This window comes from Culex quinquefasciatus, chromosome 1 (assembly GCF_015732765.1).
Source record: "Culex quinquefasciatus strain JHB chromosome 1, VPISU_Cqui_1.0_pri_paternal, whole genome shotgun sequence".
Classification (NCBI taxonomy): domain Eukaryota; kingdom Metazoa; phylum Arthropoda; class Insecta; order Diptera; family Culicidae; genus Culex; species Culex quinquefasciatus.
Genome location: NC_051861.1, coordinates 43736767 through 43764417, shown reverse-complemented (window position 1 = coordinate 43764417; position 27651 = coordinate 43736767). Strand labels below are relative to the sequence as shown.

At 43.7% G+C, this 27651-nt stretch overlaps 6 protein-coding genes across 7 annotated transcripts; 1 reads left to right on the top strand and 5 right to left on the bottom strand.

Annotated features, from left to right (window-relative positions):
- Positions 1-1843: 1843 nt before the first annotated feature.
- On the bottom strand, positions 1844-3856 carry LOC119769586. The gene is made up of 2 exons (XM_038262581.1): positions 3591-3856; positions 1844-3516 (listed from the first exon to the last, which is right to left on the bottom strand). Exon 2 carries the CDS (start codon positions 2729-2731, stop codon positions 1844-1846), a length of 888 nt encoding a protein of 295 aa, XP_038118509.1. The 5' UTR covers positions 2732-3516; positions 3591-3856.
- On the bottom strand, positions 3233-4281 carry LOC6052109 (histone-lysine N-methyltransferase NSD2). Its single transcript, XM_038262571.1, has 4 exons — positions 4123-4281; positions 3874-4063; positions 3642-3817; positions 3233-3514 (listed from the first exon to the last, which is right to left on the bottom strand). Exons 1-4 carry the CDS (start codon positions 4279-4281, stop codon positions 3233-3235), a joined length of 807 nt encoding a protein of 268 aa, XP_038118499.1.
- Positions 4282-4341: 60 nt separating this feature from the next.
- LOC119769585 (uncharacterized protein K02A2.6-like) lies at positions 4342-7711 on the bottom strand. The gene is made up of 3 exons (XM_038262558.1): positions 5567-7711; positions 5103-5492; positions 4342-4668 (listed from the first exon to the last, which is right to left on the bottom strand). Exons 1-3 carry the CDS (start codon positions 7709-7711, stop codon positions 4342-4344), a joined length of 2862 nt encoding a protein of 953 aa, XP_038118486.1.
- Positions 7712-10464: 2753 nt separating this feature from the next.
- Positions 10465-12852, top strand: LOC6033702 (replication protein A 70 kDa DNA-binding subunit). Its single transcript, XM_001844073.2, has 3 exons — positions 10465-10777; positions 10837-12336; positions 12397-12852. The coding sequence occupies exons 1-3, from the start codon at positions 10739-10741 to the stop codon at positions 12703-12705; spliced, it is 1848 nt and encodes a 615-aa protein (XP_001844125.1). The 5' UTR covers positions 10465-10738; the 3' UTR covers positions 12706-12852.
- On the bottom strand, positions 12744-20733 carry LOC6033703 (leucine-rich melanocyte differentiation-associated protein). Its single transcript, XM_001844074.2, has 4 exons — positions 20052-20733; positions 13518-13748; positions 13241-13380; positions 12744-13183 (listed from the first exon to the last, which is right to left on the bottom strand). The coding sequence occupies exons 1-4, from the start codon at positions 20100-20102 to the stop codon at positions 12850-12852; spliced, it is 756 nt and encodes a 251-aa protein (XP_001844126.1). The 5' UTR covers positions 20103-20733; the 3' UTR covers positions 12744-12849.
- Positions 20734-24025: 3292 nt separating this feature from the next.
- Positions 24026-26979, bottom strand: LOC6033704 (bifunctional purine biosynthesis protein ATIC). 2 transcript variants are annotated; one of them, XM_038248408.1, is made up of 3 exons: positions 26828-26979; positions 25908-26038; positions 24026-25844 (listed from the first exon to the last, which is right to left on the bottom strand). In XM_038248408.1, exons 2-3 carry the CDS (start codon positions 25924-25926, stop codon positions 24091-24093), a joined length of 1773 nt encoding a protein of 590 aa, XP_038104336.1. In that variant the 5' UTR covers positions 25927-26038; positions 26828-26979; the 3' UTR covers positions 24026-24090. The 2 variants fall into 2 exon arrangements, with proteins under 2 accessions (XP_038104336.1, XP_001844127.2); XM_001844075.2 differs by having other exon boundaries at positions 26910-26928.
- Between the last annotated feature and the right edge of the window lie 672 nt (positions 26980-27651).

Sequence of the window (27651 nt, the reverse complement as noted above, 5' to 3'; positions counted from 1 at the left end):
TCTTCGCCCATGGCGGTCCGCCACAGATCAGCTTCGTAGCTGCGCAGCGCCTCGGCCACCGTTCGAGGGTCCGTCGACTTCTTGGTAGCACCCTTGCTCGCCTTGAGTCCATGTTTAACGCTGCTGGGGCCGGCTTCCGCAAAAACGTCAGAAGATGGGTTATCTGTGGAGTGATGGGACGGCAAGCCTTTGCTCGGAAGGACATAATTTTTGTACTTGCCTGGGACGGCGCGCTCCCTGCCGCTGCGCCTCAACACCTGTGACTCGGGTGGATATAGAGTTTTTCGCGGGGGGAGCGCCAAGATCGTCACGTCACTGTCGTCCGAGCTCTCGCCAACGCTTGATTCAACTTGCGAGAAAAATTCAGCTTCAGACTCCGACTCTTCATCTTCAGACGTCTCTGGCTCGGTCGCAGGTGGCACGACCTCCGGTTCGGAATGTGCCAACGCAGCTGGTTGCTCCGGGACATCATCGCGTTCAGCGTCAGGTACCTCGGGGTTAGCCGCAGGTGGCATCTCCTGCACGATAGGTTCAGCTACAGGTTCCGAGATGTTGTCAAACTCCAGACTCACGAAAGTACGCACTCGCTTCGGGTTGCTGCTTTCGGCTGGTTTTGCAGTCTCTGGTCGTCCTGCTTCGCCAATGAAGATCACGTCTCGGCTTTTGAAAACGCTCTTCTTCACAGGATCGTAGAGACGGTACCCCTTGGTGTGCTCGTCGAAACCGACAAGGATGGTCTCCTTCGATTTCTCGTCCCACTTCTTGCGTTTCTGCTTTGGAATGTGTGCCATCGCCTTGATCCCGAACACTCGAACATGGGACAGGTCAGGCTTGCGTCCACTCCAAGCTTCTTCCGGCGTGAGGTTGTGACCTTTGGTGGGCGAACGGTTGATGAGATAAATCGCAGCTGACACCGCCTCCGCCCAAAATGACTTCGGTAGCCTCGCCTCGAATAGCATACAGCGTGCTCGCTCCACACAGGTACGGTTGACCCGCTCGGCCATACCGTTTTGTTCCGGGGTGTACTCTACAGTGGTCTCGTGCTTGATACCGAGTTCACGTAGACGCTTCTGGAAGGAACGGTTAACGAATTCCTTACCATTATCGCTGCGGAGTACTTTCAGCTTCCGCCCGGTTTGTCTCTCAGCGAGAGTGCGGAACTCGTCGAACGCGTGAAGAACTTCAGACTCGGACTTCGTCTCCAAGAAGTAGACTGCAATCCGTCTCGTCTTGTCGTCCACGAACGACACGTAGTACCTGCTCCCACCAACTGACATTTCCTCCATCGGTCCGCAAATGTCCGTGTGCACGAGTTCCAGGATATCGTTGGCACGGTGTCCTTTCTTCGGGAATGGTAGTCTGGTTTGCTTACCCTTAGCGCACACCACGCAGTTGTCAGCAACAGCGTCCTTGAACTGCACTCCAGAGACTAGGCCGTTTCTCAGCATCTTCAAACTTGAATTGCCGAGATGTCCCATCCTTCGATGCCAGACGTCCATGCTTGGTGGTGAAGCTGCTAGGGTCAACGCAACATCCCTCTCCTTTTCCTCGAACTGGAACAACCCGTTCTTCACGTCGTGGCGACCGGTAGCGATGAGATCGCCATCCGCATCCTCGATTCTGACACCACGGTTGGTAAAACGTACCTCGAAACCTCGTCGAACGATTTGACTCACCGACAAGAGATTGTTGGACATCGAAGGGATGAACTTGACGTGGTTGATTTCAATCGGCAGGCTTTCGGAGTTACACTTCGGCTTGAGCAGGACGGTTCCGGTGGCTACGATGTTCATCGGTTGCTTGTCAGCTGCCATAACGACACCGCTCGCCGCCCGTTCACCAGTCAGCAGGCTACGATTCTTCGTGAAATGCTCCGATGCTCCCGAATCAAAATCCAGCTGTCATCTTCAAAACCTTCGTTCGTCGCCAACACCGTTGCGAAGGCTGAACCAGTTCTTGATTGGCAGTCCCTGGCAACGTGTCCGTGTCGATGGCAACGCTTGCACTTCGGTCCTTTTGGTTGTTGCTCAGCTGACCGTCCTTGGGCTGCGCTGGGCTTCTGCTTCGGCGGATACGGTTTTCGTCCGACGAACGCAGTCTTCTCCGGGACCGAATGCATTTCCTGGAGTAACTTCGTCTTGATGCTGTCCCCAGTAATGGCGAGACCAGAATTTTCCAGGGCCATCAGCATCGGCTTGTACTCTTCCGGAAGACCAGCGAGTAGGAAAGTTCCGACCCATTCTTCGCAGACATCAAATCCAACGCCGCGGATCTGGTGGGCGGTGGACACGATTTCGTTCACATAGATCTCCATAGAACCGCATGCCGTGAGGGTCGTCGTAATCAGCTTCCGTAGAAGACCAACGCGCCGCATCAGTCCCGCGTCCTCGAAAGCCGCTTCCAGCTTCGACCAGGCTTCACGAGCTGTCTTGACGCCCTTCACGTGCACATAGACCGTTGGGTCTAGTAGTAGGATAATCTTGCCGCGCGCTTTGCGGCACTTCCGTTCGTCAATCGGTGGCAAGGTTCCGTCAGCGTTCAACGTTGGCTTCACAACTTCCCAAAGCTCCTCCAGTTCCAAAAACGTCTCAACAGCGAATTTCCACGTCGACCAATTGTCCCGGCCGGTTAAACGTTCAATCGACGGGAGACTGAGCATGTTTGAGTGATGGGGAACTTGCTGCGGGGCTTGAGGGTTGTCTGGAACTTGACCGTTGACTTGCGGATTCATCTTCTTTCAATTCTTGAATCTGGGCCAATAACCTTTTGGATTGTGGTAGAGCTCGTAAAAAGTAAACTACTCAGCTCAGTGGTTTGAACAAGAATGATAATTTTATTTTCCGTCATCAATTACGTCTACTACGATTGGGTCCTCAATCAGGACGCCTACTTGCACCGACATCCCCTTCACCCCCTTATCATCTTTAATTATAGAATTGTAAAAGAACATGGCACATGGATTATACAATAAATAGAACTAAAAACCTGTCAGACCCGCCAGGACCTAAGTGTCACTATCGGATTCCGACAAGAATATTAATCCGGCCTCAGGAGATCCCGTTCCGGTTCAGCTGCTTCTCCGGCGAAATAAAGCTGCTGATACTGACTCAATAAAAACTGGCGTATCAGAACGTCACTGTCCGTGGCCATTACTATCCACTATCAGGTCCAAATCTCCTCCACCGAATTTTTACGACCATTTTCGTCCTGTATTCAACCAAGTTCGAGTCCGTCATCGAGTGGTCAATATCGCAATATTTGCTTGGTACTTTGCCGCAGGCGTGGTTGGCGGAGGTGCTGTAGTTGCCGCCGTCGTCGTCACTCTTGGCGTTTGAGCACTCGAGTAGGTAATCCAAGTTGCAATCTGCACCTGCAAGACGCGCAAGACCGTTGTGGTCTCCTCATTGCAGTTCTCCTTCCCTTGGCTGACGATTAGTCCGGGACACTTGCTCGCACAACATTGGCAGATCTTCTTCTGATCACCAAACGTCTCAAAGTTGTAGTTGAAGGTGAGCTCTTAGCAATGGCGGAGAAAAGAGTAAGAAGAGTCAGTTGCAGAAAGTGTTTTACCGGGATTTTGAAGAACTTACCGCCTTGAGATCCTTGAGGGCAAACAGCCCCACGGATTAGCTTCCGCCGACCTTCCACATCAGCATCTCGCAGTTGGGCTTGCACGAGTGGTTGATGAACTGGGTCAAGTTGCAATTGGGCCCCGCGTCGATCGTCAGCTTCGAGTCCACCGTCAGAAAGTTGACATTTTTGTTCTTTTGCTCCTGCTTTTGCTTTATCCGCCGCGCCAACTCCTTGTTGTTGATGACTTCTCGTACTCGATCACAAACTGACCATGGTGGATGTCCTTCTATACGACCAGACCCCGCTTGTTGGGTATCCATTGGGCCGCCAGTGCCGGGTACTGCTCCCGTTTTATGCACTGGTTCTGGCAACTTTCGCCAGCTGGACAAAACTTCGGATTGCTCTTCACGAGCAGCGCCCGGTTGATGCAGTTCGAGTCTAGCCCGCACTGGTCCGTGTTCGACGATTTGCACTCACAGATTGAATCCTCCTGTTGAAATAGACAGATATAACAATTGATACGGAAAACCATCCCCTCGACAAACTCACCTCCTCGTCTCCGGCCGCGTTTTGCTCTCTCAGCGAAGCAACATTCTTGTTGGACTTGATCATCACGTACATCGGCGATTCCAAGACGTAATTTGTTTGTGCCTGCAGCCGTTCGAAAACTTGCCGTGCCAAGCGCAGTGCCTCGTTGTACCACTCCATCATGTCCGACCGTTTCCGGCCCGTCACGCTGTCCGAGTCGCCCTCGTGATGGAGGTAGATTCACCTCCGGTTAATACACCCAAAGTCGTGCGTGTCGAAGAAGTGCACGTAAATGTCCGTTTGCTCGTGTTTCCGCCGGAACACTAAGTCTGGGACCGCTGGCGGAGGCACCGTGAGCGCAGGCCAGAACTTTATCATGGAATATTTGGCCCAGACGATCTCATCGTACAGGTGCAGTCGGCCGGATTCGAACTCTCCGCAGATGAAGCGACCTTCCGGCGGGTTGAACTGGAGGCACACGAGGGGGTAGGCCGTCAGACAGATTTTGCAGCAGATGATACTTCCGCCCTTGCAGCACAGGAAACTCCAGTTGACGTTGATTGAGCACTGCTCGAGTAAGTGCTAAGGGCAGATCGTGGTCGACGTGGTCAGCACCTGGGATCCGACGGGCACCGCTTGGCATCCGGGTGGTCCGAAAAAAAACGCGTTCAATCTTCGCAGGAAAAAATGTGTTTGGTTTTGTTTTGATGTTTTTGGCTGACAGTGACAGCTGTTGTACGATGCACGCTAAATTGATTTCCAAAAATCGGCTACTTTTCAATCAAAGTTCCAGACACGGTTCCAGCTCGGTGCTGGCTCCGCGCTCGAGGTTTCAGCACCGAGCTCGAGGTTCCAGCTCCGGCAGAACCGAAGTGTCACCCCCCTAGGTTGGACGTGTGTGTCGGGATTCCCTTGTGCGACCCGAAGATGCGGAGCAGAGGCTGGTGGTCTGTCTCCAGAACGAACCGTCGTCCCAGCAGCATTCGGTGAAACTTCGTGACAGCGTAGACGAGCGCCAGAGCTTCCTTGTCGATCTGCCCGTACGCTTGTTCCGCCGGTGTTAACGATCTTGAGGCGTGCTGGATTATCTTCTCCGAACCGTCAGGGAAACGATGTCGGATTGTGGCGCCGATTCCGGTTTGCGAAGCGTCAGCGGCCACGATAATGTCCAGCGTCGGGTTGTAGTGGGTCAGCATCAGGTCAGACTTGAGCAGCTCCTTGAAGCGCTCGAACGATCGTTGGCAGTCGTCCGACCAGGCCCACTTTGCGTCCTTCTTCAGCAGCAGATCGAGTGGCCTACGCAGCTGGTGCATCTCCTTGATGAACTTCGCGTAGTAGTTGACCGCGCCCAAGAACGAACGCAGCTCGGTGAGGTTCTTCGGCGGTGGCATCTGCGAGATGGCAGACACTTTCCCGGGTCGGTGCGGATTCCGTTTTGGTTGATGATGTGGCCCAGGTACTTCACCTCCGTCATGTAGAACTTGCACTTCTCGATCTTGAGCCGGAAACCGAAATCTTGGATCCGCTGCAGCGTTTGCTCCAAGTTCCGGTCGTGCTCAGCGCGCGTTCGGCCGAACACCAGCACGTCGTCGAGGAACGACGCCGCTCCTTCCTGGTCGGCGAGCATGTTGTCAACGACCTTCTGGAAGGCTCCAGGAGCGGGTTTCACTCCCGGCGGCAGACGCTTGACCTTGAACAGCCCCTTGTGTGTGTTCATAGTCAACAGCTTCTGCGACTCCTCCTCTACCTCCATCTGCAGATAAGCGTCCGACAGGTCAATCACGCTGAAGAACTTGCTGCCAGCCAGCTTTGCGAAGATGTCGTCGGGGGTAGGGAGAGGGTACTTGTTCGCCTCCAGCACAGCGTTCAACCCGGTCGAGTAATCCGCGCAAATGCGGACCACCGGATCTCCGTCTGCGTCGCGCTGCGCCTTCCGAACTGCCACGATGGGTGCCGCCCAGTCCGAGTAGTCGACCGGCTCCAGCACTCCCATGTTCTGCAATCGGTTGAGCTCCTTCTCGACCAGCCGCTGCGAGTGGAACGGCACTGGCCGCTTAGGCCTGAAGACCGGCTTCGCCCCGTCGATCAGGAACAGCTGGATCTTCGTTTTCGTGCACCGTCCGAGTCCTTCCTGGAACACCGCCGGAAATTTCGCCTTCAGCGCAGCACCACACGCCAACGAGTCCTCCGCAGTAGTGAGTTGCTTGCAGAAGTCGTTGATCGGAATGTCGTACAGCCCGAAAGCTTCCATCAGGTCGCTCCCAAGAACCTTGAAACCGCGCACAGGAGTGACGTAGCACACGGAACGCTTGGTGGTCCCGAACGTGACGTCACACTCGAACTCCAATTCCAGCGGAAGGGGTTTGCCTGAGGCTGTGGCCACCCGCAGTTCCGTCGGAATGGTTTCTGGGTTGCCGAGCAGGGGAAGTGAATCCGTCGAGATGATGGTATAGTCCGATCCGCAGTCGAGCTGGAGTTCGATCGGTTCGTTGTTGATCAGAACTTCCACGAACTTGCGCCGTCCGACGACACCTTCCTTGTTGACAGCGTACACTCCGTTTGAGTTTCCCCCGCCGTCGGCCCGCTTCTTTTTGTGCTTCTTCTTGCCGCCTCCGGGTGCTGTGTGTGATGCACCTTCTCCGGAACCGGAGGGTTTGGAGCAGCAAGCACAGTATCCTTCCTTGTGTCCCACTTTGCCGCACGTGTTGCAGGTGTGTTTCGTGTACGAGCAGTCTGCAACAAAGTGCATCTGCCCGCACTGCCAGCACGGACGTCGTGGGGTTGCCTTGGACGGATTCCTGTCGTCGAACTTCCGTTCCGGTTTGCCCGACTCGCGAAAGACGCAGCGATCCTGCTGGACCGCTTTGACGGCCGGCTTCGGACCCTCAATAACAGCAGTGTCGTGTTTGAGGTTGTCCAAATGCTGGCACTCCAATAACAGCTTCTTGAGAGTCATCGGGTGCTCCGCCGTCTCGCCTTCCATTTTCGCCAGCAACCGGGTCCGGATGTCCTTGTACCGCTCCGACTGCAGACCAGCGACAAACACCAGGCACTTGAACTGGTCGGAGGTAATCGTCCGGATGTTGAAATCCTCGCACGCTCGGTTGACGGTACTGGCGTACGTGACGAAATCCTCCGCATTCCGCTTGGTCGTCTGCAGACACTGGTAGCGCCGGAAGAACACGGACGTTTGGTGCCCGAACATCTCCTTAAGCGTGTCCACCGTGTCCTGGAACGATCTGTCCGGTGGGTTCTCCGGTAGGATGTAGTTCACGTAGCGGTCGTGATCCACCGAGGACAGCTTTCGCACGAGCAGCCGCACTTTGTCCGCTTCCTCCAGCTTCTCCCCGCCCTTGTTGAAGGCCTCCTCGTGCCGGGAGTACCACTTGTCGAAAACCAGTCCGCCTTGGGGATCGTAAACAAATTCCGGGATGGTGTTGGAAAGTGCTTCCATCAGGAACTCGTTGTCCTTCGGCTTGGAGAGCTGCTCAAGGAGAGCCTCCTGTGTTTTGGACTGGTTCTCCAAGTAGGCGGTGAGCTGCGCCAGAATCGCCGTGAGATCCGGCTGCTGCTGCGGCCCGTCCTTCTTCGGCGTCACCTTCGGGGGCATTTTGAGGTTAGGAACCCCGCTCGAACGCGAAAACCCGAAAACGCCGCAAACTACTCGGAACCGAACTAATCCTCGTCGCCAAACAATGTTATGTCTTTCGCTAATAACAAACGCGAGTTAGAGACTAACATTAGAGTTTATTTTAAGTCTAGAAACTAATTTTAAGTAAGAGCGTTTACAAAACGTGGCTTTGCTTTTTCGTTGCTCGCTTTAGACAAAGCTGTCACCTCGCAAGGTGTGCCAACCGCACAACGTTAAGTGTGTTGGTGCGGCGTCTCGCTATGGACAGTGTTGCCATAGCAAAGGTTAATGTTAACATTCCATAGGTCGCCTTCCTAAGGTGTCGTTGATAAGGTCCAGCTTGTGACGATGCACCAAGGCTGTATATCATAGGTACTCGCCATCTTGCTTTTCATTAGTGTGAGTGCATGACTCCGTGCCACTAAAACCAAAACAATAACAAAAGAACAATAGAGTTATCTACGTGCGCATGTATTGCGTGTACGTACACGAAAAAGATTGAGGTTAAATTTTGTACCCGCCAGCAAAACAAATGGGGTTCTAGTGTGCGTGAGCTCGGGCTTAGATAACTCTATGGACCGTGCCAGGAAAACCAAAACATAAACAATGTCAGTGTCAGTGGAGTGAGAGAGTCAGAGATAGGGATTTTGACATCCGCACTACTACACACTCAATCACGAGTACCTTAGGTAGAAAGCCATGACGATGCACTACCTTTCCTTTACTAAGCAATCGAATCACTTTTTTCATTTTCATGCAAAAAAATAAAAAGACAAGAAAACATTTTTTCGATTGATCAACCCTTGGAACAAGCTGTCAAGTACGACCTTTTCTGTCTTCATAGACGTATCCAGTTTGAAATGGCCGCTAGGTGGCCAATGGTGTTAGAAATGACAGCTTTCATGTATTTGAATATGGGAGCTCAGGAAAACTCAATTTTTAAGCAATAAAATGATTATTTATGATAAAAGTATTGATTGATTAGGTGCACAAAATGTGTCTAGAATATTATTAAAATAAAAACTGTTCGAAAAATTTGCAATTGAGATAAGTACACCATTCGATTCAGCAGGAATTTTGGGCACCTAAAATATATAGTTTTCATATGTAAAGTATTTTATTTTAGAAGAAAATTAACAAAAAGTATGAAAATCGAGACATTTAGTATGGGAGCTGTCAAATCTCTCACCATCAAAAAGCAGCGTTGAGCTTTCGCTGGATTTGTCTATAGAGTTATCTACGTGCGTATGTATTGCGTGTACGTACACGAAAATAAAGTGAGGTTAAATTTTGTCAGAACCAAATGGTGCGCTCTCGGGTGCGCTAGTGTGCGTACGCGAAACGTCATAAAACTGCAGCATAGGTACAGCTCCATTCGACGTAATTTTTGCACGACCCTGCAATTTTGGGCACACCCTTACCAAAAATCATGATTTTTTGAGTACCAAATCCCACTTTTCATACGAATTTTTCAGTTCAACCCATATAACCATTTTTATGGTTGTAGTACCTGAACTCAAAAAATCGTATGAAAAGTGGGATTTGGACAAGATTTGGAACTAAAAAAATCATGATTTTTGGTAAGGGTGCACTCACTCACGATTCACCCCTCGCAGCTTATTTTTCCTCTCTCTTGACATTTCCATACACCCTTACCAAAAATCATGATTTTTTGAGTTCCAAATCCCACTTTTCATACGATTTTTTGAGTTCAGGTACTACAACCATAAAAATGGTTATATGGGTTGAACTGAAAAATTCGTATGAAAAGTGGGATTTGGAACTCAAAAAATCATGATTTTTGGTAAGGGTGTACGCTTTCGCGAGAAAGCAACCCTCTGGCACCACTGTAAATGGCTAGAACGTTTGACAGTCACCAAAACCTCGAAGAGCCCACGTAGTAGTATTAGTGAAGAGCCCACGTTGTTTATCGTGGGCTCTTCACTAATACTACTGCGTGGGCTCTGTGAGTGTAGCAGTATTGGTGTTGTCTGTTTGTTTACACCAAATCTTCAAGAAACATCACTTTTTGTGTGTGCAAATCTGTTACGAAAAAAGATGAAAACTGTTGCTTCCGATTGTCCGGTAAGATTTGCTGAGTAGTACTGGACTGGAGACTGGCCAAGTCCCGCTGTTGATCCTTCCGAACAACTCGCTGCAATCTCCGGCAGGGAGTTACCGACCAAGTGCAGAAACATCCGTGATTCCGGTGATTGTGGCGGAGCTGGTCTTTCCGAGCATCCTTCAATAACCTTCTCCGAGGACTGGCCCACTCCCGCTGTCGACTCGCACAGGGAATCGAAGGAATCGCGTGCTTGTGTAGAATCCGACCTTTTGTGGACTCACAAGAAGTTCATCGCGAAGTGGTCCGAATAAATCTGAACTTTGAACTTGCAAAACCGTCTTCATCGCTACTTCGCGGAGCATTTATCCATAGTCTCTGGCGGGTAGGGGTCTTCGGGAACTTGTATTTGGAAATCCGTCCCGTGTCGTTATTTTTTCATGGAAATCATTTCAACATTATGAAATTATACCTTTGTTTACCACGCGGTTTGTTTATTTTCAAATTTTGACAGCAAATGCGTTCTTCATCTTCTTTGTTGTCTTCATGTTCGCGTCGAACATTTAGGTTTCATAAACATGGCCGTCGTGACAGAGGGCTGCGAGAAAGCGCGCGCGAGAGAGAGCGCAAAATTCGAGAGAGAGGCTTGACGTTTTAAAATTCCCGCGCTCGCGTCCGTCGCCTCAAAGCACTCCTGTTTGTACACGAATGTCCGCCTCATTTGCGTGCTCCAAGTCAAGTCAAGAAAATTATTCTTTGTTTTACGGAACATACGCTGCAAAGTGGGAAAATTTGTGATTACTGGACAATCTAACGATCCCGAGTGTCGAGTGTAACTGATTTCAGCTGTGGCTAAGGGTTGAAATTTGAAGAATTCTTGGAAGTTCAGGAGTCAACAAGTTGGCAATTTTTTTTCCGGAGGAGGTTTTGGGAAAAACGGAACCATGAGCTTCAACGGGCTGCTATCGACCGGCTGCATTGCTGTAAGTATTTGGATTCTTGTTTACGGATTCGTTATTAAGGAGAATCTTCTATACCACAGGAAATAATGCGCGGTGTCGAGATGGAAAAGTCGGTGGTGCAGATTCTAGGCTCGAAGCGGATCGCCGGCAGTGGCGAACAGGCCGAGCGGTACCGGCTGCTCATCTCGGACGGTCAGTACCTGTACAGTTTCGCGATGTTGGCGACCCAGCTGAACGAGATGCACCACTCGGGTCAGCTGGCAGAGTTTACCGTTATCCGGATTGATCGGTTCATCACGTCGGTCGTGAACCGGAACGAGCGGGGCGAGAAGCGAGTGTTGATCATTTTGGACTTGACGGTGGTGAAGCCGGGATCTGCGGTTGGGGTGAAGATTGGCAATCCACAGCCGCTGACGGAGGGTGGAAATCCAAGCGGAGGGGCGGCCAGTTCGGGTGCTCCGACTAGGACAGAGTCGGCCGGAGCTGTGAGCAACGGGTCGTCGTACCAGAATCGTCTCAACAGTAGCGTTAGTGCGTCCAACAGTACGCAGAGCTCGCTGCAGGAATCGTTGACCCATCCGATCAACTCGCTGAGTCCGTACCAGAACAAGTGGGTCATCAAGGCGCGAGTCATGTCCAAGTCGGCGATCCGCACCTGGAGCAATGCCAAGGGCGAAGGCAAGCTCTTCTCGATGGACATTATGGACGAGTCAGGTGAAATTCGCGTGACCGCGTTCAAGGAGCAGTGCGACAAATTCTACGACATGATTGAAGCGGACAAAGTCTATTACATTACAAAGTGTCAGCTGAAGCCGGCCAACAAGCAGTACTCGACGTTGAAGAACGACTACGAGATGACCATGTCAAACGAAACGATCATTCAGGAGTGCAAGGATGTGGACGCGTCCATGCCCGGTATCCAGTACAACTTTGTGCCCATTTCGCAGATTACCAACATGGAACCGAACGCCATGATTGATGTGGTCGGTGTCTGCAAGGAAGCGAGCGAGTTGAACACATTCACGGCCAAATCTTCCGGTCGTGAGCTGACCAAACGTGAAGTCACAATGGTGGACTCCAGCAACGCCGCAGTCCAACTGACCCTCTGGGGCGCCGATGCCCAAAACTTCCCCACCTCGACGAACCCGGTAGTCGTGGTCAAGGGAGCTCGCGTGACCGAATTCGGCGGAGGAAAATCCCTCGGTCTGGTCGGAGGCAGCGTAATGAAACTGAACCCGGACATTGACGTCGCTCACAAGATTCGCGGCTGGTACGACAACGGAGGCTGCGACGCCGTCATCAACAGCGTTTCCACCCGGACCGGTGCCGCTGGCGGTTCGTACTCGACCGAGTGGATGACGTTCCACGAGACCAAGGAGAAGAACCTGGGTCACGGGGACAAGCCGGATTACTTCCAGGTGAAGGCCCTGGTACACAACATCAAGTCGGGCAACGCCGTCTACAAGGCGTGCCCACAAACCGACTGCAACAAGAAAGTGGTCGACCAGGACAACGGACAGTACCGGTGCGAAAAGTGCAACGCCGATTTTCCCAACTTCAAGTACCGGCTGCTGGTTAATGTAAGATTGAGAATTAACCAAATGAATCTTTAATATTTATTCAACGCCATTATTCAACAGATGCTGGTCGGCGATTGGACCTCGAACCGTTGGGTGACGGTCTTCACCGAGCTGGGCGAACAGATGCTGGGCAAGACGTCGCAGGAAATTGGCGATGCGCTCGAGTACAACAAAGACGAGGCCGAACAAATTTTCTCCAACATCAGCTTCGCGAGCTTCATCTTCAAGTTGCGCACCAAGGTCGAGTTTTACGGCGATGCGGCCCGCAACAAAACCACCGCCGTGGCGGCCACCCCCGTCAACCACAAGGAGTACAACGCATACCTGGTCAAGAACATCCAGGAGCTGACCGGCATCGGCAAGAACTAATCGCACCACCAAATAACACTCCAAGCTTGGTTTTTTGATAAAATCATCTATTTTATTGATTATTATTACTATTATCCTTAAACTTACGGAACATTGTACAAAAGCAACATTTTCCGTGAATAAAACACAACAAATCAGCGTTACTCATAAATCTGTGTTGAGTATGAACCGGTTGCCCTCGGACTGAGCGCCGATGTACCGATAGCGACATTTCCCGTACGCCCCCCGATGGTCACCGGCCTCACGAATGCTGTCCGGCAGCGGATGGTAAACCACCGGCTGACTCTTGCGGCGAACGCCCAGCTTGGAGCTCCATAGGGCGCAGATTTCCATCAGGGCGTTGTTCCGCTTAATTCTCCCTCCCTCCGAGTCGCACTCCTCCTGCTGCTGCTGGTTGCGCACAAAGTCACGCTCCATCTTCTTAACTCGCTGGGCGTCCAAGATTCGAAGTCTCGGCAGATAGCGAATAATGTAGAATCTAAAGCAGAACAACATTACACTCTAGATTACGCCTATGAAATTGTTCAACACTCACCTGTACTTGAGATAGTCGTACTCAGTGTACTTCAAGTTCAGCAAGTGGCACGGACAGGCCGGATTCCCGAGCAAGCTCAAATACTCCAGATTCGGGAAGCAGAGCGACAGCTTCGTGAGCAGCAGATCCAAGTTGTCGAACTGCAATGAAAGTAAAAATAAGCAACATTGAGCAGCGCGCGAGGCCTGAGTTGATAAACTTTATCAGGGCACGAGGAGCGATGATCCTGGCGCGCCGGAGGTCATCCTGCCACAAAGTGCATAAAGTATGCACTTACTTTATTGTTGTTCAGCGAAAGGAGCTTCACTTGGTTCAGCTGGGCGGGAAATATAATCTCATCGGTAAGATAGTTGTTGTCCAGCACGAGTTCCTCCAGGTTTGTGAACAGTTCCAGCGATTCAAACGAGGACAACTTGTTGTAGCTGAGATCAAGGTGACGCACCCGGTCCGAGTACAGATTCAGGATGGCATCCGGGAGTTTGTAGGTCTTTTGGTCGAAGTAGATCAGCTGTGGAAAAGATAGTAATGGTAGATTATGGTAATAATGGTCACGTGTCACAATATTGGACAAACATTTTCAACTGAAATCGAGTGATAAACAGCTCAATAGCAAATGAGCAAGCATGTTAATTATTCAATTATGTTCTTTTTTGATAATATTTTTAACTTCGAACCAGGCTTGAACTAAAAATACGCAAGAATAAATTTCAAAATTTAAAACATTCTAAACACACCAACAAGATGCGATGCGCGCCAGTCCTTACGACGCTTTGCAGAGAGAGATTCTTGCCAGAGCACGTTTTCATATTTCAAACTAAAATGTATTAAAAATTTGCAAAATATCTATGAATTCATGATCAATTCTTCCCACTTTTTTTTAGTTTTTTCTTGGTTTGTGCATTCTGGTTTGTGGTCTCAACATATATATCAAAAATCAAAAAATCAAATTATTCGCTCTACAGCATTGCCTTGGCGTTCTCGATTGCGAGATTCCTACTCGAAACTAGGTGTTCGAAGGCTTGATTGTTGAGGCAATTGCAAACCTCTTTTTACACCTTAGCTTCCATCCACCCCGGGATTCGAACTGACGACCTTTGGATTGTTAGTCCAACTGCCTACCAGCGACTCTACCGAGGCAGGACCCAGGGAGACGACTCCTACACCTGGACTGAGCTATCGACCTAACCTTTTTTTAGGTTAGTCCGGGACCAACATTTACTTCCCTTCGGACGGAAGGCGTGATCAGACAAATCTCGTCTCGAAAAATGCCACCGGGACCGTCTGGGATCGAACCCAGGCCGACTGGGTGAGAGGCAATCACGCTTACCCCTACACCACGGTCCCGGCACATATATATTGCCAACATATATATTGCCTTCCTCATTGAAGAATGGCTAGAAAAACACTCGGAAAATGAACTTCTTAATAAGACCTCCTAGACTCACCTTCACGTATATCACGGTGGGTAAGAAGGTGATTATTATGCAACTTGCATGGACTCGGAAATTCCTCCTGGAGGTTGTTGGGGAGACTATTCTGAGTCAGAAAAATCGATTTCCAAAATATTCTGTCTGTGAAAACTGATTTTATCTCGATTTGAAGTTAAAAAACCTAATATTTCACCTAAAACCTCAAAAATACGACTAAAATCTCGGTCTAACTCCGGACAAAGATGTAAATTTTCATCAAAATATCATTTCTTAGTTCCCAAAATATATTCCTGACTTAGTACACCTTAAATCGGCCCATTACTTGAGTGCCAGCGTCTTGAGAAGGTGTAAAATAGTGTTTTTTCTTTAAAAATATTTTCAAATTGCTCTGGTGAATAAACTGTCATGTCTGAATTCCAAAACTAATGTTGTAGCATTGTTGCAAACAAAATGAAGAACAATTTTGCAGAAAAAAGAATGAAATTTTATCCATTTTCAGTAAAGTTATGTCCATTTTAGTGGGAAAATTGTTGCTAATTTTCAAAATTCTTCGATATTTGACTCATTCCTGTTATTAACAGCTACTACGATCATACTCAGTAGGATGTAACAAAAATTACTTTTTGGCGGGCATTCAGGGGCTGTTTCCGGTGGGCATACTGAGCTCAAATCTCAAATATGAGCTTGATTGAACTTAATTGGAGCTGTCGCTTTGCATTTTAATTTTAAATGGGATTTAATTTGAGAAAAACAAACATAACTTCTTTTGAAATCACCAACGTCGATATCACCCTGCTGTCACTGAGGGGGGCGCTTTGTTATGATTCGTTTTTCTTCGCCGAATGTAGGTATATGGCGCTTTTTTCATGTTGCTTTTTTTTCGTCACGAGGTTTATGTAGCCTTTTGTTTGACAGGTTGACAGGGCTATATAAACAGGGACTGCTGATGGCAGAGATTTAGTTTATGTTACTTTATTTAAAATCATGATTAAACAGACTTTACTGAAGTAACTTTTGCTCATTTTTGGTGGAGAGGTAGCGTATTAGAAGTACTTTCAGAATATAAAATAATCCAGAAAGTGTCAAAATGTACATGATGCCTTTTGAAATGTTACCGTCGAAATGTCTGTGTGTGGTAAGTCGTTCTTCAAAATAATTGCACTTGATTATCTCAGCATTTTGACTGTATTGGTCTTAATTAAGTCACTACCTATAAATTATGTCAAGTAGTTCAAAAGTTATGCTTAAAGCCAATTTAAGGGAAAATCCGAAAAATGTAAAAAGGGTGGTTTTTGTAAGAAACTCCGTCTTGTTTTACATTTCTGAATGGTATTTAAAAGACCTTTCCAACGAGCCCAAAAGATTGAAAATCTCGCAACCCTATCAAAAGTCATAAGCACTTAAGTGTTAACTATACACTTTTTGAGGCCGGATCTCAGATGTTTTGGTGAAAACGTTATCCAGATCTAACATGTGATCCATGGCTGAGTAATCAAAAGTCCTTTCCAATGAGTACAAAAAAAATGAGATCTGACAACCCTATTAAAAGTTATAAGCACTTATGTAGAAAATAGTCTTCGGACTCCAAGGTTCTAGCAGAAACTTGCAACAGAGACCACAAAATACCTAAGGGTCGTGAAAGTGAATAGTTTGATTTTTTTGAAGTGCTTTTTATACACTTTCATGAGGCCGACATTCGATAAGTCGCCTTCCCTAAGGTGTCGTGATAAGGTCCAGCTTGTGATGATGCGCTACCGTAATCTGGGGCGAATCAGCAGTTTTTAGATCACTTAAAGCTTTTAAGTTTGGGAATGGATGTACACATTTTGTTGGTCTGGGTCTGTTCTAACCGAAATCAACCAGAAAAATCAAAATATTGTGCTCCAACATGGTTAAAACTGCTGTCCCAATTCTCCCCATGTGTCCCGATTGACCCCAGTTTACGGTACCTTTTCTTCACTAAGCAATCGAATCCAAAAGGAAAAAAATCATCAGTTATGTTGGTCCGAGCCAGGATTTGAACCTCGATCTACCGCTTACGAGACGGAAGCGTTGCCACTAAAAAGACAGGACGTGTCACATGTAGCACACAAGCGACGGAATAAAAACCAACGAAAAATCAATACCTTTTAGAATAATTTTTACACCTTTAAATAGAGTCCAAATTTTGATTCTTTTTTTTATTTTTATTTTGTCCTACACACTTAGATTTTTTTACGATTTCGGAATGTTGAAAAATCAGCTAGAGTTTAAATCTGTAAACCATTTGTCAAAATGAACAGAATTTCGGTAGTACGATTAACAATAATCAACTGCATTACCAAATTTCGGTAATTTGTTACCGAATTCGGTAATTTTCAGTTTACCGAACTGTTCAGCAGTTGAAAATTCGGTCAACTTTTCGGTATAAAAATCTAAGTGTGTATCTTTCAATACGTGTTTGATGTATGTTTAACCCTCTAACGCCCAGAGCTGTTTGCTTATCGTAAAAATAGTAAATGGCATAATTTTGGTACAATAATGCAGGAAATACTTTACTTTGACCCACAAGCATCGAATTGGGACAAAAAAGTAGAATTTGAAGCGGTGCACCAGAGCACCATCAGGAAGATGAGCAACTTTTTTTTAAACCATAAAATCTCGTTTTCTTCAAACATATTGGTTCACTTGTTTGAAAACGCTTCGAAATGTGTTAAAAACAACTTATTCTTTGCTGTAAGACCATATTTCTGAAGTATTAACTACAAATTCTAAAATCTCTGCATTTTCAGGTTTCTTTGATTGGCTCATTCAAAACCCACAAACAACCATTTTCATGAAAAATGAGGAAAATAATAAAACTGTTGGTCTAATAACAATGTTTTATCTTGTTTATGAATAGTCAAAACGTTTATAAACTTTTGTTTTGATAAAAATAAGCTTTTTCTGTAATTTAGAAAAAAAGTGCCCCTGAATATTTAGTTGCTCATATGCCTAGGTGGTGCTCTGGTGCACCAAATGAAAAAGGTTGAAAAACACTTAAAACCGGTTCAAACTCACAATGTTATTCACAGGGGTTCTTGTCCAAGGTTCAAATGACAGCAAAACATTTTTTGTTTCATAAAATTTTGTGTTTGGTAATTTTTACGGGCTTTCGAAAACAGGTCTTATTTATTTCCCTAAAATTGGCCCATTTTTGTTAACATTTCACACTGTAACTTTGCTTGTGCTTAACCAAATTTGATGAAATTTGGGGAGATGTTAGTATACATTCTACATGAACACCTGCAACTTAAAGCACCATGAAAAGTTGTGTCAGTTCCGAGATATTTTAGTTCAAAGTTTTGGTGCTCTGGAGTAACCATGGGCGGGAGAGGGTTAAAAAACATTGCTTTTTTAAATCAAAATATATTTTTTAGAATCAATTAGGCCGATGCAACTGGATTTCTAATTGTGTTTAGTTTATCAGACTTCTATTGCCATTCAAAAAAAAAACAACTCATATCTTGAAAAAAAAAAAAAACAAATACATTTCAAGCCTGATTTCGGATTCTGAAAAGGATGCATTTTTTTATAAAAGAAAGAGCAGTTATAAAAGCTTGAGAGTACAGTAAATTCAAATCTACTTATTTTTATTTTATTTGGAGGTCTGAAAATAGGTCAAGGCATACATCTGAAACCTTAATTTGTTATCAGTCAAGGTCGCTAGACTTTAGTTGTTACTTTTGTCATAGCGAACTCAAAAAAATAAACGTCAAATAATTTAATCTTTTTTGATGGCTTCGGTTATTCAGAACGAATGTGAAGATTAGTTTCTACATAGTACAAAAATGTGAAAATTTGGAAGGTTTAATTTTGGAAGGTTGAATATTACCTTTTTTACGATGTTAATTTTAAAGTGGCAAAATTACACATTTTTTCTGACATAAAAGATGTACCCCAGGCCTGCCAAACGTCCGGCCCGCGGGCCGGATCCGACCCGTGAAGCCATTTCATCCGGCCCGCGACGGCTTTTCAAAATAGTTCTATGACCGTCCCGTAAGGCTGTTCATGAAATATTAAATAAATAAATAAATTGATTGTCTGAATTAAAAAAATTAGCTTCAGATCAATTTTTAACACATGATAACAATATTCTTCATGTTTGAATTTAATTCTTTAATTTTCTAAATGAAAATGGTGTCAGAAAACAAAAATTTTCCATTTCGTAAAATTGAAAAATCTATGAAAAAACTTAGATTGTTGTCTAAAAATGTACAAAAAGACACTAAATTTAAATTTCATTCAGTTTTAACTGTATTTACTTCAAATTGAAGTTGTTTTTCTATTTTCCTAAATAAATAAGTCATGCTTGCCTTTTCAATAGGGCACATGACTTTTTTAACCAAGAGTGTGTCCCTTTCACACCTTATGTAAACTGTCATTTGAGTAAAAGGGATACACTATTGTTTACAAAATTTATGTGCCCTTTTGAAATGTTAGGCTCCAAGTAAGTAAAAACTGATATGTTTTTCCACAACAACTTTTCAGTAAAAAAGTTTTTTCGAAAAAAAGCTTTAAAAAGCAAATTATTCATACTGAAAAAAGATCTTTGCAAATATTTAGACAACTTAAAAAATGTCTCAAAACGAGTAATGAAATCAGGGAGCAAAAAATATATTTTTTCATAAACTTTAAATTTCTAAGAATAACGAATTGAAAATTATTTTATACACATTTTTTACACTTTTTAAATTTTGTGTGTGTTTCAAATCGTTTAGAAATATTTGAATTTGAATAAAGGTGCACAACAACAACCCAAAAAGTTTTTTTTGTAAAGGATATTCGAATGCAAATTTCGTTTGAGTAACTTTTATCATGTCTCATTGATTCTTTACATTGTAGTGTTGTGAAAATTGAAGTTAAAAAAATTGCAATGAACATTGAATTTTTTTGTTAAAAGTATATCAAGGTATTTAATTGCAATCGTCAAAAACAATAACTATGCAATTTTAAACAAACAAAAATTGTCAAAAACAATAACTATGCAATTTTAAACAAACAAAAATTTAAATAAGTCAAATAAACACATTTTTAAAAGTTATCTTTGTTTTCCATTCTTTAAATCAAGATATATGAATCTTATTTGCAACACAAGTTTTTTGATTTATTCACTTTAAAAGAACCCAATCATAAATACAATTGAAATAAATCTGTTTACTTTTTCAACTTTTATCAAATATTAGTTCCGGCCCGCCACTGCTTTAGAAAAATCAGATCTGGCCCGCAGGGCCAAAAGGCACCCCTGATGTACCCCTTCCCAGATGTAATATGACCATGTTTTTTTTTACTATGTACCATCTGTATTCCGACATCTAGTCCCAAATCGCACCAGTTATCGGTTCCTTATTTGAATTAATTACCTTTTGTTCATCATCAATGTAGATGATTTTATTCCAGTTAATGTCATCCATCTTGGCGCCAAATGAACTCTCTGGAACCTATATTTACAACTGCTTACGTTTTTTGAACACAAAATTATACTTTTGAATTATGTCCTTGTGAAACCATTATCTAACGTTAGTTTAGTCTGGGACTAAAATATAAAAGTTCACAACATTTATCACGCAATTTCACCAAATTCACAAATTTTCACAACAGGACCCCTTCAACTTCTCGTGTAAAATTTGCACTACTTGCTCGCACACATCCATCCAAACTGGTGTTCTCGTTGCTGTTTGCGTGGACGATGGAGGATCAGGCTTTGAGTTTTCAAGTCTTCTTGTCTTATCAGCGCGCGGATGCTCTCGCGGGGTTCACAGATTTGTTTTACGGGTTTTCGTCGTTGCGTTCCAACTTCTCCACCAGATTGTGCTAAGTGTGATCCTCTCACAGTCTCACCAAGCTGCAACCCTATTTCACTATCACTGTTCACGTTAATCACACTGCACATAGTAGAACAAACACTGAGCTAAACACATTGTATAGCAGTGACGCTCTTGTCTATCCAGGTTCAGCTAAAGTGTACGGTTTCGTTGAGCTTCATTTGAGCTATACAGGGCGCCAGACTGGCCTCTGTCGCGTGTTCCGACGGAGTCAGTCTATTGAACAACATTTTTCGAAGTCGGGGACTGCCGTCTATTCGTTGTTGTTGTGTTTGCCTGACTCAAAACAAATCCTTGAAATTAAAATTTTACATAATTTAATTCATTTCATGTCTGTAGAAGTTTGCTTTTAAAATGTGCGGTAAATTATATATATATTTATTATACAAAAATGATTCAGAAATCGATTTGGCTCCTAGAGCTTAACGTCCAAGAATGTGCAACCGCACTGTGTCATGCTTGATTCGTCACTTGAGGTGCTTCTCGCGTTCCTTCATTCCACTATCATCATGCAGGGATAAAAAGATACCAAAAGAAAATTTGGATTAGCAAGGCTACCAAGAATTTAGGCAAATGAATAGTTATGTACAGACTGCTAAATATTCAAATTCAAAACAAGTGCTTAAAAATTAATCATTTCATTTCAAGATTACGTACAAATACTCTTTGGTTGACCATCAGAAGGTTACAATTCTCAATCAAAAGGTAATACAATATACCTACACGTTCAGCCTGCTGGATTGTTTTTCCTCATTGAACTTGATAAATAATCTAATGCACTGGGATATCAGTCGATCGATGTACTTTCGTCATTTGTTAGTTCGATTCAGATGGAATTCAACTTTCAACCCTAAAGTAAAAAATTAAATCTTTTTAAAAAAATGGTAAAGTAATGATTTTTCATATTTAAAGCCTAATTTTCTTTATTTTTAAAACAGGTGTACGGTTACAATGCTTTACAGTGTAAAGCATTGTAACCGTACATCTGTTTTAAAAATACACTTATACACTTTATAAACTTATACAATTATATTTGCTTAGACCATCGTCTAATACACATATTCAATTTAAATTAAAATGCAAAAAAAATAAACCGAGTACCGCGGTAAACCGCTGATCAAAGTGTGAATTAGGACAGCTGTTTTAGCCTTATTGTTGCACTCTTTTTTTAACAACTTTGATTGATTTTTGTTAGAATTAGACACAGATTAATATAAGTACATTTTTTTCAAATTTGAAGCTTTGGTAGCTATAAAAACTACTGGCCCTATTCAGGTTGTAACCCGTTTCGCTCCAGGTGACTGTAATTCAAATTGTTTACAATCGATTCTTCAATTTTTTCAACTGAATTTTCTATTTTAGCTATTTTTTTTATTCCTCTAAATTAAGTAGAAAATTTTGAAGGAGGCCAATACTAAAAAAAATATCTTTAACTCAATTTTGATATTTTTCTTATTTTTCAGAATAAAAAAATTCTTAATCTTACCTTAGTAACGAGTTCAAGGTGACATTTTTTATCGAACACATATGTTAAAAGAAAAAAATGTATTCTCCGCAATTTCACCCAGAGCAAAATCGATATTTTTTCACATTTTACATCATTACTAGACTCTGAATTGACCAAAATCGATGAAACTTGGATGGATTACAGATAACATTCTTTATAAAGCAGTGCAGGTTGAAAAATTGCCTTGTTGCAGTTACTAGTGAGTTTTGCTCTGGAGTAACCATGGACTTTAGATAAATTGTTAATACAACTTTGCTGAAAACATCAATTCGATCCGAAAAAATCTTCACCAGATACACTTGAATAGCAAACGAAAAAATGCTCCGCAATATAGAAAACTACAAAAATATTCTTACTCATTTTTCGCTTCACAACTATTTAGATCATTCCCAGAAATTAAATAAGTTTTTGTTTTCTTTCAGAGACTTAGCAAATATTTGTGTTAGATTAGATTAGAGCAGAGACTTAGCAAATATTTAACCAATGTTTTAAATAATTACATAGCCAATTTTGCCATCAACAAAAAAATAAAATCCCAAAAGTATCACAACTTAAAAACTTCATCACCCGATTCGAGTGGTAGAAATGATAAGGAATACATTGTAGAGAAAAAAAGCAAAAATTGCTGGAATGGAAGTGTTCCATTGATAAATAAAAAAACATATTTATCTATTTCCAATGTTATTTTGTAACTTTTTTCATTCACTTGATCATGATAAGGCGCCCGCAAACTCTGTCCCCAACTTTTAATAAATCAGCTGTTGAAAGGTAGTCCACATCTAGAGAGTGACGAGCGGGAATTCCCGGGAAATCGACCATTTTTGGACCTCTCGTTTCCCGGGAAATTTGGTCGAGAGTCCCGGGAAATGGTATACATATAAATATCGAAGCAAAATTTTATAAACTAATCAGAAAAACATTCGAAAAATTCGAAATAGTTTAAAACATTGGATGTTAACTTGTCGATTCTTCAAATAACTAAAATTGAGAGAAGCCCAAAAATGTAAACCCCAAAATTTACCTTAAAGCATACATAGCAGTTACAACATTACAAAGCTTTTTTTTATTATTATTTGTAATAGGAAAAACCCTTTTCTAAAAGTTCAATTTCCATATCCTCTCTCGAGCATAGCAGTTTCATTTTTGATGTCAATAAGTCATTTGGTGTTTCGCATCAACCTCAATATTAGAATATATATTGTAAGAAAAATCTCTGGCAATTTATAAAGATGACCTTAATGTTTGTTAAGGTCCGCCAATTGTGAACATTCGGGGTTTCCTGATAAATGTAAATATTTCTTGAATGAATATTTTCAGTTGACCTTAAAAAAGAAAAAAATCAATTTCAAATTGTTGTTTTGAGTTGTTATGTATAATTTAGCATTTTTTGGGAAATAATATATTCGCTATTTTTTACTTTACAAAAATCTAATAACAAGCTTATGCAACTTTTGAAAAATCACTCTGTGCGAATTAAGACTCGTAAACATTTTAAACTACAATTTTGTGTCCCAAAAGCTAAAAAAAACGATCTTGTATTTGCAGATTCAGAAAAAATCTAAAGGTTGAAATAGTTCCTTGAAATAATGAGACTACTTTTAAGTACAAACAACAAATTTATTACCTTTCCCTTTTAAATTGTTAGCACTATTGGCATACTCGAAAAAAAAACTCCCGGGTCCCAGAAATTCCCGGGAAATGGCCAAATACAACTCTCGATTCTCGGGAAATTCAAAATCTCGAGAATCGTCACCCTCTATCCACATCTCAGCTGATAGTAACTGTACTCAAGTGATTGAAGTAATGCTCTAACAGCGAAATCAAGATCGAATCAATGAAATAATATGAAATGAAGAAATTTTCAACAAAAGATGACACAAAAATATGCACAATCTTATGAAGGAAAATAAAGTTTAAATTTCAACTTGTTTTTAATTTGGACCTCTTCCACAAGCTCACTATTGTCAAACGTTGGTTGTGAGTTATGAAATAAATGAAAACTAAATAAGATTTTAAAGAAATGCTTTATTTTTGTTTATTGTATTCATAAATTTTCACATTTAACAACCCTCAATGATGGAACAATCTCAAGTTCGTGTGCACCATGACGATGTCGTGGTCATTACAAGCTTCGATAACACCGGCATCGTTCGTTGATCCAGCCGGACTGGCAATGTACGACACACCGCTGAGTCTGGCCCGGTCCACGTTGTCCCGGAACGGGAAGAACGCATCCGACCCGAGCGAAACTCCGCTCAACTGCGCTGCCCAGGATTTCTTATCGGCGTCGGTCAGGAACTGCGGAACCTTTTCGTACATGGCTTCAAACTGCGCCAGCGGCATGTCTTTGCCCACAGTTCCGTTAACGTAGTTATCGATGGCATTGGAGATTTCGGCACGCTTGACGCCCTTCTTGAACTGCATCGAAGTCACGCGGGGATGCTGGCGGAGCCACCAGTTGTCGGCCTTTTCTCCGGCGAGGCGCGTGCAGTGAATGCGCGACTGCTGACCCGCACCAATGCCCACGACCTGTCCATCCTTGGAGTAGCACACAGAGTTGCTTTGAGTGTACTTGAGGGCGATTGTTGCGACGATCATATCCCGAAGTGCGCCCTCGGGCAAGCTTTTGTTCTTGGTGACGATGTTGGTAAAGAGTGCTTTGCTGATGTCGGCATCATTGCGGCGTTGCTCCATTTGAAGACCGAAGAGGGTTTTACGTTCCACTGGAGTTGGTTCGTACGTGGGATCAATCTGCAGCACACAGTAAGCACCGTTCTTCTTCTTGCGGAGTAGCTCCAGCGCTTCTTCGGTATAGCCCGGGGCAATGATGCCGTCGGAGACTTCACGCGAGATGATTTTGGCCGTTACAAGGTCGCACGTGTCGGACAGAGCGACAAAGTCTCCGAACGAGGACATGCGGTCAGCCCCACGTGCACGAGCATAGGCGGTGGCAAGGGGTGTGAGGCTGTCGAAGAGGTCATCAACCATGCACAGTTTGGCTTGGTCTAGGGTAAGCGGCACACCAACCGCGGCACCGGCTGGAGACACGTGCTTGAAGCTTGTAGCCGCTGGCAGTCCGAGAGCCTTCTTGAGCTCACGAACCAATTGCCACCCGTTCAGGGCATCGCACAGATTGATGAACCCCGGGGCGGCGTTGACCACCTTCAGTGGAAGCTTCTCAAGAGTGGTGAAAATTTGCGCTGGCTTCTGGTGTGGATTCATTCCGTAGCGTAGGTTCAGCTGAGACACACCAGCCGAGTACTGCTTTCGGAAGTAATCCGAGATTAGGTTGTCGTACTCGGCCGTATGGGTGAATGCCTTCAAGGCCAGCACTTGGCGGGTTCCCTCGGTGGTATCACCAAACTGCTTGATTTCATCCAACACCTTTGCGTAATCGTTCGGGTCACACAGCACGGTTACTCGTTTGTGGTTCTTGGCCGCTGCCCTCAGCAGAGTCACTCCACCAATGTCAATGTTCTCGACGGCATCCGCGATTGTTACGTCCGGCTTGGAAATTGTCAACCCGAACGGATACAGGTTACAAACCACAATCTGCGCCAGCTCATACTTTTGCCGCGCCATATCCGCCAGATCAGAGTCAGTTTGGCGCGCCAGAATTCCCGCGTGGACCGCCGGATGAAGGGTCTTAACGCGACCAGCCAGCATTTCCGGTGCACCAGTAATATCCGAAACATCGCGCACCGTCAACCCATGATCACGGATAGCTTTAGCAGTTCCACCACTGGCTACTAACTTAAGTCCAAGCTTATGCAATCCACTAGCAAAGTCCAACAAATCGGTCTTATCCGATACGCTCAGAATCGCTGCGGAAGCAAAATTTCAAGTTAATTTTAATTCTTAACTCAACCTACATATATTAAACCTACCAATCTTTCCACTCGCCATGGCTGCAGAACTTGAGATAACCCGACCTGACGATGTGCTTCCGCTCGCTGCTCGGCGTAAACTGTGATCAACTGGAAACGTGATGAGCCTGATGATCGAGCTGGGCCGGCAACTAGAATGATCGGATCACCAACAAGAAAACACTTTCATTTAGTTTATTTAAAGTCCACTATCAATTCGCGCCTATAGTAGTAGTAATGTTGCTGGCTTGGGGGTATCGAGCGAAAAATATTCAAACAAGGTCAGCCTTGACTGCACTGCCTATCACTGATAGTAATTCCGCATGGGTCAACGAAAAAGTGCATCGGAACTTCGAGGAAGGGTTTCTTGTTGTCAGTTGCTGATACAAACGCTGTGGTGATATTTTGTTCAGAACTACCTCGAAAACTGCGGTTTTCTTTAGTTTATATTTAAAGAAGCATGTTTTACCTGTCTTAACATAATATTTTGTCTACCTATCAAGAGTCGGAACATATTTATTTTCTTACTAGATTTTTAATTAGAAAAATGGAAAAAAAATCAAGCATATGCATAAAAAATTTTAAACAATATTACAAAGCAAACAGTTTTATAACCAAAGAAGATAGTTTATAACTTAAATAATGTTCACCTGTAATTAGTAATTAAGCAACGATCCATGTAGTCTACGTTTGTTTGACGAATAAATAAATAAATGGGTCAAACAATCCTGTTTCAAGTAATTTAACATGCCAAATGCATAAACAAATTAATTGACTTGATACACAATAAAGACAACATGATTATTACATTGATACATTCACATTAAGAGCACAGAATCCAAGCCAAAAAATAAATCTTGAAATACATGTAAATGTTCAATACTTTTCCTCTTCAACAATTAATTTTAAATTAACAAAAATAAATATTAAAAATCACTTACAATACACCAAATATAGCACAACTTCGCCAAAACACGTGCAACAACCAAGCTTGACTATCAACTAATACCTGGAAATACTCACAAACAACTAATGAACTTCATAAGGACCGGTGATGAAACTTTCCACTTTAAAATTTATTTGTATTGCATGATCTCTGTATGCGCCTCATAGCAATTAAATGTAAAACGCACATGTCTTAAGCTTCTGATTTTTCAATGTTAACATTCGAAATGGGACTAAGAAAAATCATGCATTCAGCATAGGGTTGAATGTGATTCGTCATGCTGACCACATTCTGTAAATCAATGCCTTAATAGTATCCCAGGTAATTTTAGAACGAGATATTAGTTCATTGAGCCTTTTTCAAATTATGGTTTTATAAGTTATGCCGGGTTTACTTGTATGTGTTATATATCGTTTCAATATATGCATAGGCAAACAGACGTGATAATCCCTCGCTTTTATCAGTCAGTTAACACATTTGAGCAATTCAATTTTTTGTATTTTGTTATCCGTCTGAAACTTTTTTGGTGCCTTAGGTATGCCCAAACAAGCCATTTTGCATCATTAGTTCGTTGTCGTTCATATAATTTTTCATACAGATTTGGCAGCTCTCCATACAAAAGTGATATGTGAAAATTCAAAAATGTGTATCTTTTAAAGGAATTTTTTGATCGATTTGGTGTCTTCGGCAAAGTTGTAGGTATGGATATGGACTACACTGAAATAAATGATACACGGTAAAAAAAATTGGTTATTTTAAATTTCACTCTTTGTCACTAAAACTTGATTTGCGAAAAAAACACTATTTTTAGTTTTTTTT

Bases quoted from the DNA above. Each gene is read 5' to 3' on its own strand.
- LOC119769586 (XM_038262581.1), bottom strand. From the start codon at position 2,731: ATGAATCCGCAAGTCAACGGTCAAGTTCCAGACAACCCTCAAGCCCCG.
- LOC6052109 (XM_038262571.1), bottom strand. From the start codon at position 4,281: ATGGAGTGGTACAACGAGGCACTGCGCTTGGCACGGCAAGTTTTCGAA. The intron at 3,818-3,873 runs GTCTGGTCGTAT...GAGTACGAGAAG, and splicing joins ATGGATACCCAACAAGCGGG to TCATCAACAACAAGGAGTTG. The intron at 3,515-3,641 runs GTCGGCGGAAGC...CATTGCTAAGAG, and splicing joins GCGAGATGCTGATGTGGAAG to CTCACCTTCAACTACAACTT.
- LOC119769585 (XM_038262558.1), bottom strand. From the start codon at position 7,711: ATGCCCCCGAAGGTGACGCCGAAGAAGGACGGGCCGCAGCAGCAGCCG. The intron at 5,493-5,566 runs GTGAAGTACCTG...GCCATCTCGCAG, and splicing joins GCAAGTTCTACATGACGGAG to ATGCCACCGCCGAAGAACCT. The intron at 4,669-5,102 runs GTCACGAAGTTT...TTACTCGAGCAG, and splicing joins CTCTGGCGCTCGTCTACGCT to TGCTCAATCAACGTCAACTG.
- LOC6033702 (XM_001844073.2), top strand. From the start codon at position 10,739: ATGAGCTTCAACGGGCTGCTATCGACCGGCTGCATTGCT. The intron at 10,778-10,836 runs GTAAGTATTTGG...TCTATACCACAG, and splicing joins TATCGACCGGCTGCATTGCT to GAAATAATGCGCGGTGTCGA. The intron at 12,337-12,396 runs GTAAGATTGAGA...ATTATTCAACAG, and splicing joins AGTACCGGCTGCTGGTTAAT to ATGCTGGTCGGCGATTGGAC.
- LOC6033703 (XM_001844074.2), bottom strand. From the start codon at position 20,102: ATGGATGACATTAACTGGAATAAAATCATCTACATTGATGATGAACAA. The intron at 13,749-20,051 runs GTAATTAATTCA...TCTTTTCCACAG, and splicing joins ACATTGATGATGAACAAAAG to CTGATCTACTTCGACCAAAA. The intron at 13,184-13,240 runs GTGAGTGTTGAA...GTTCTGCTTTAG, and splicing joins TACGACTATCTCAAGTACAG to ATTCTACATTATTCGCTATC.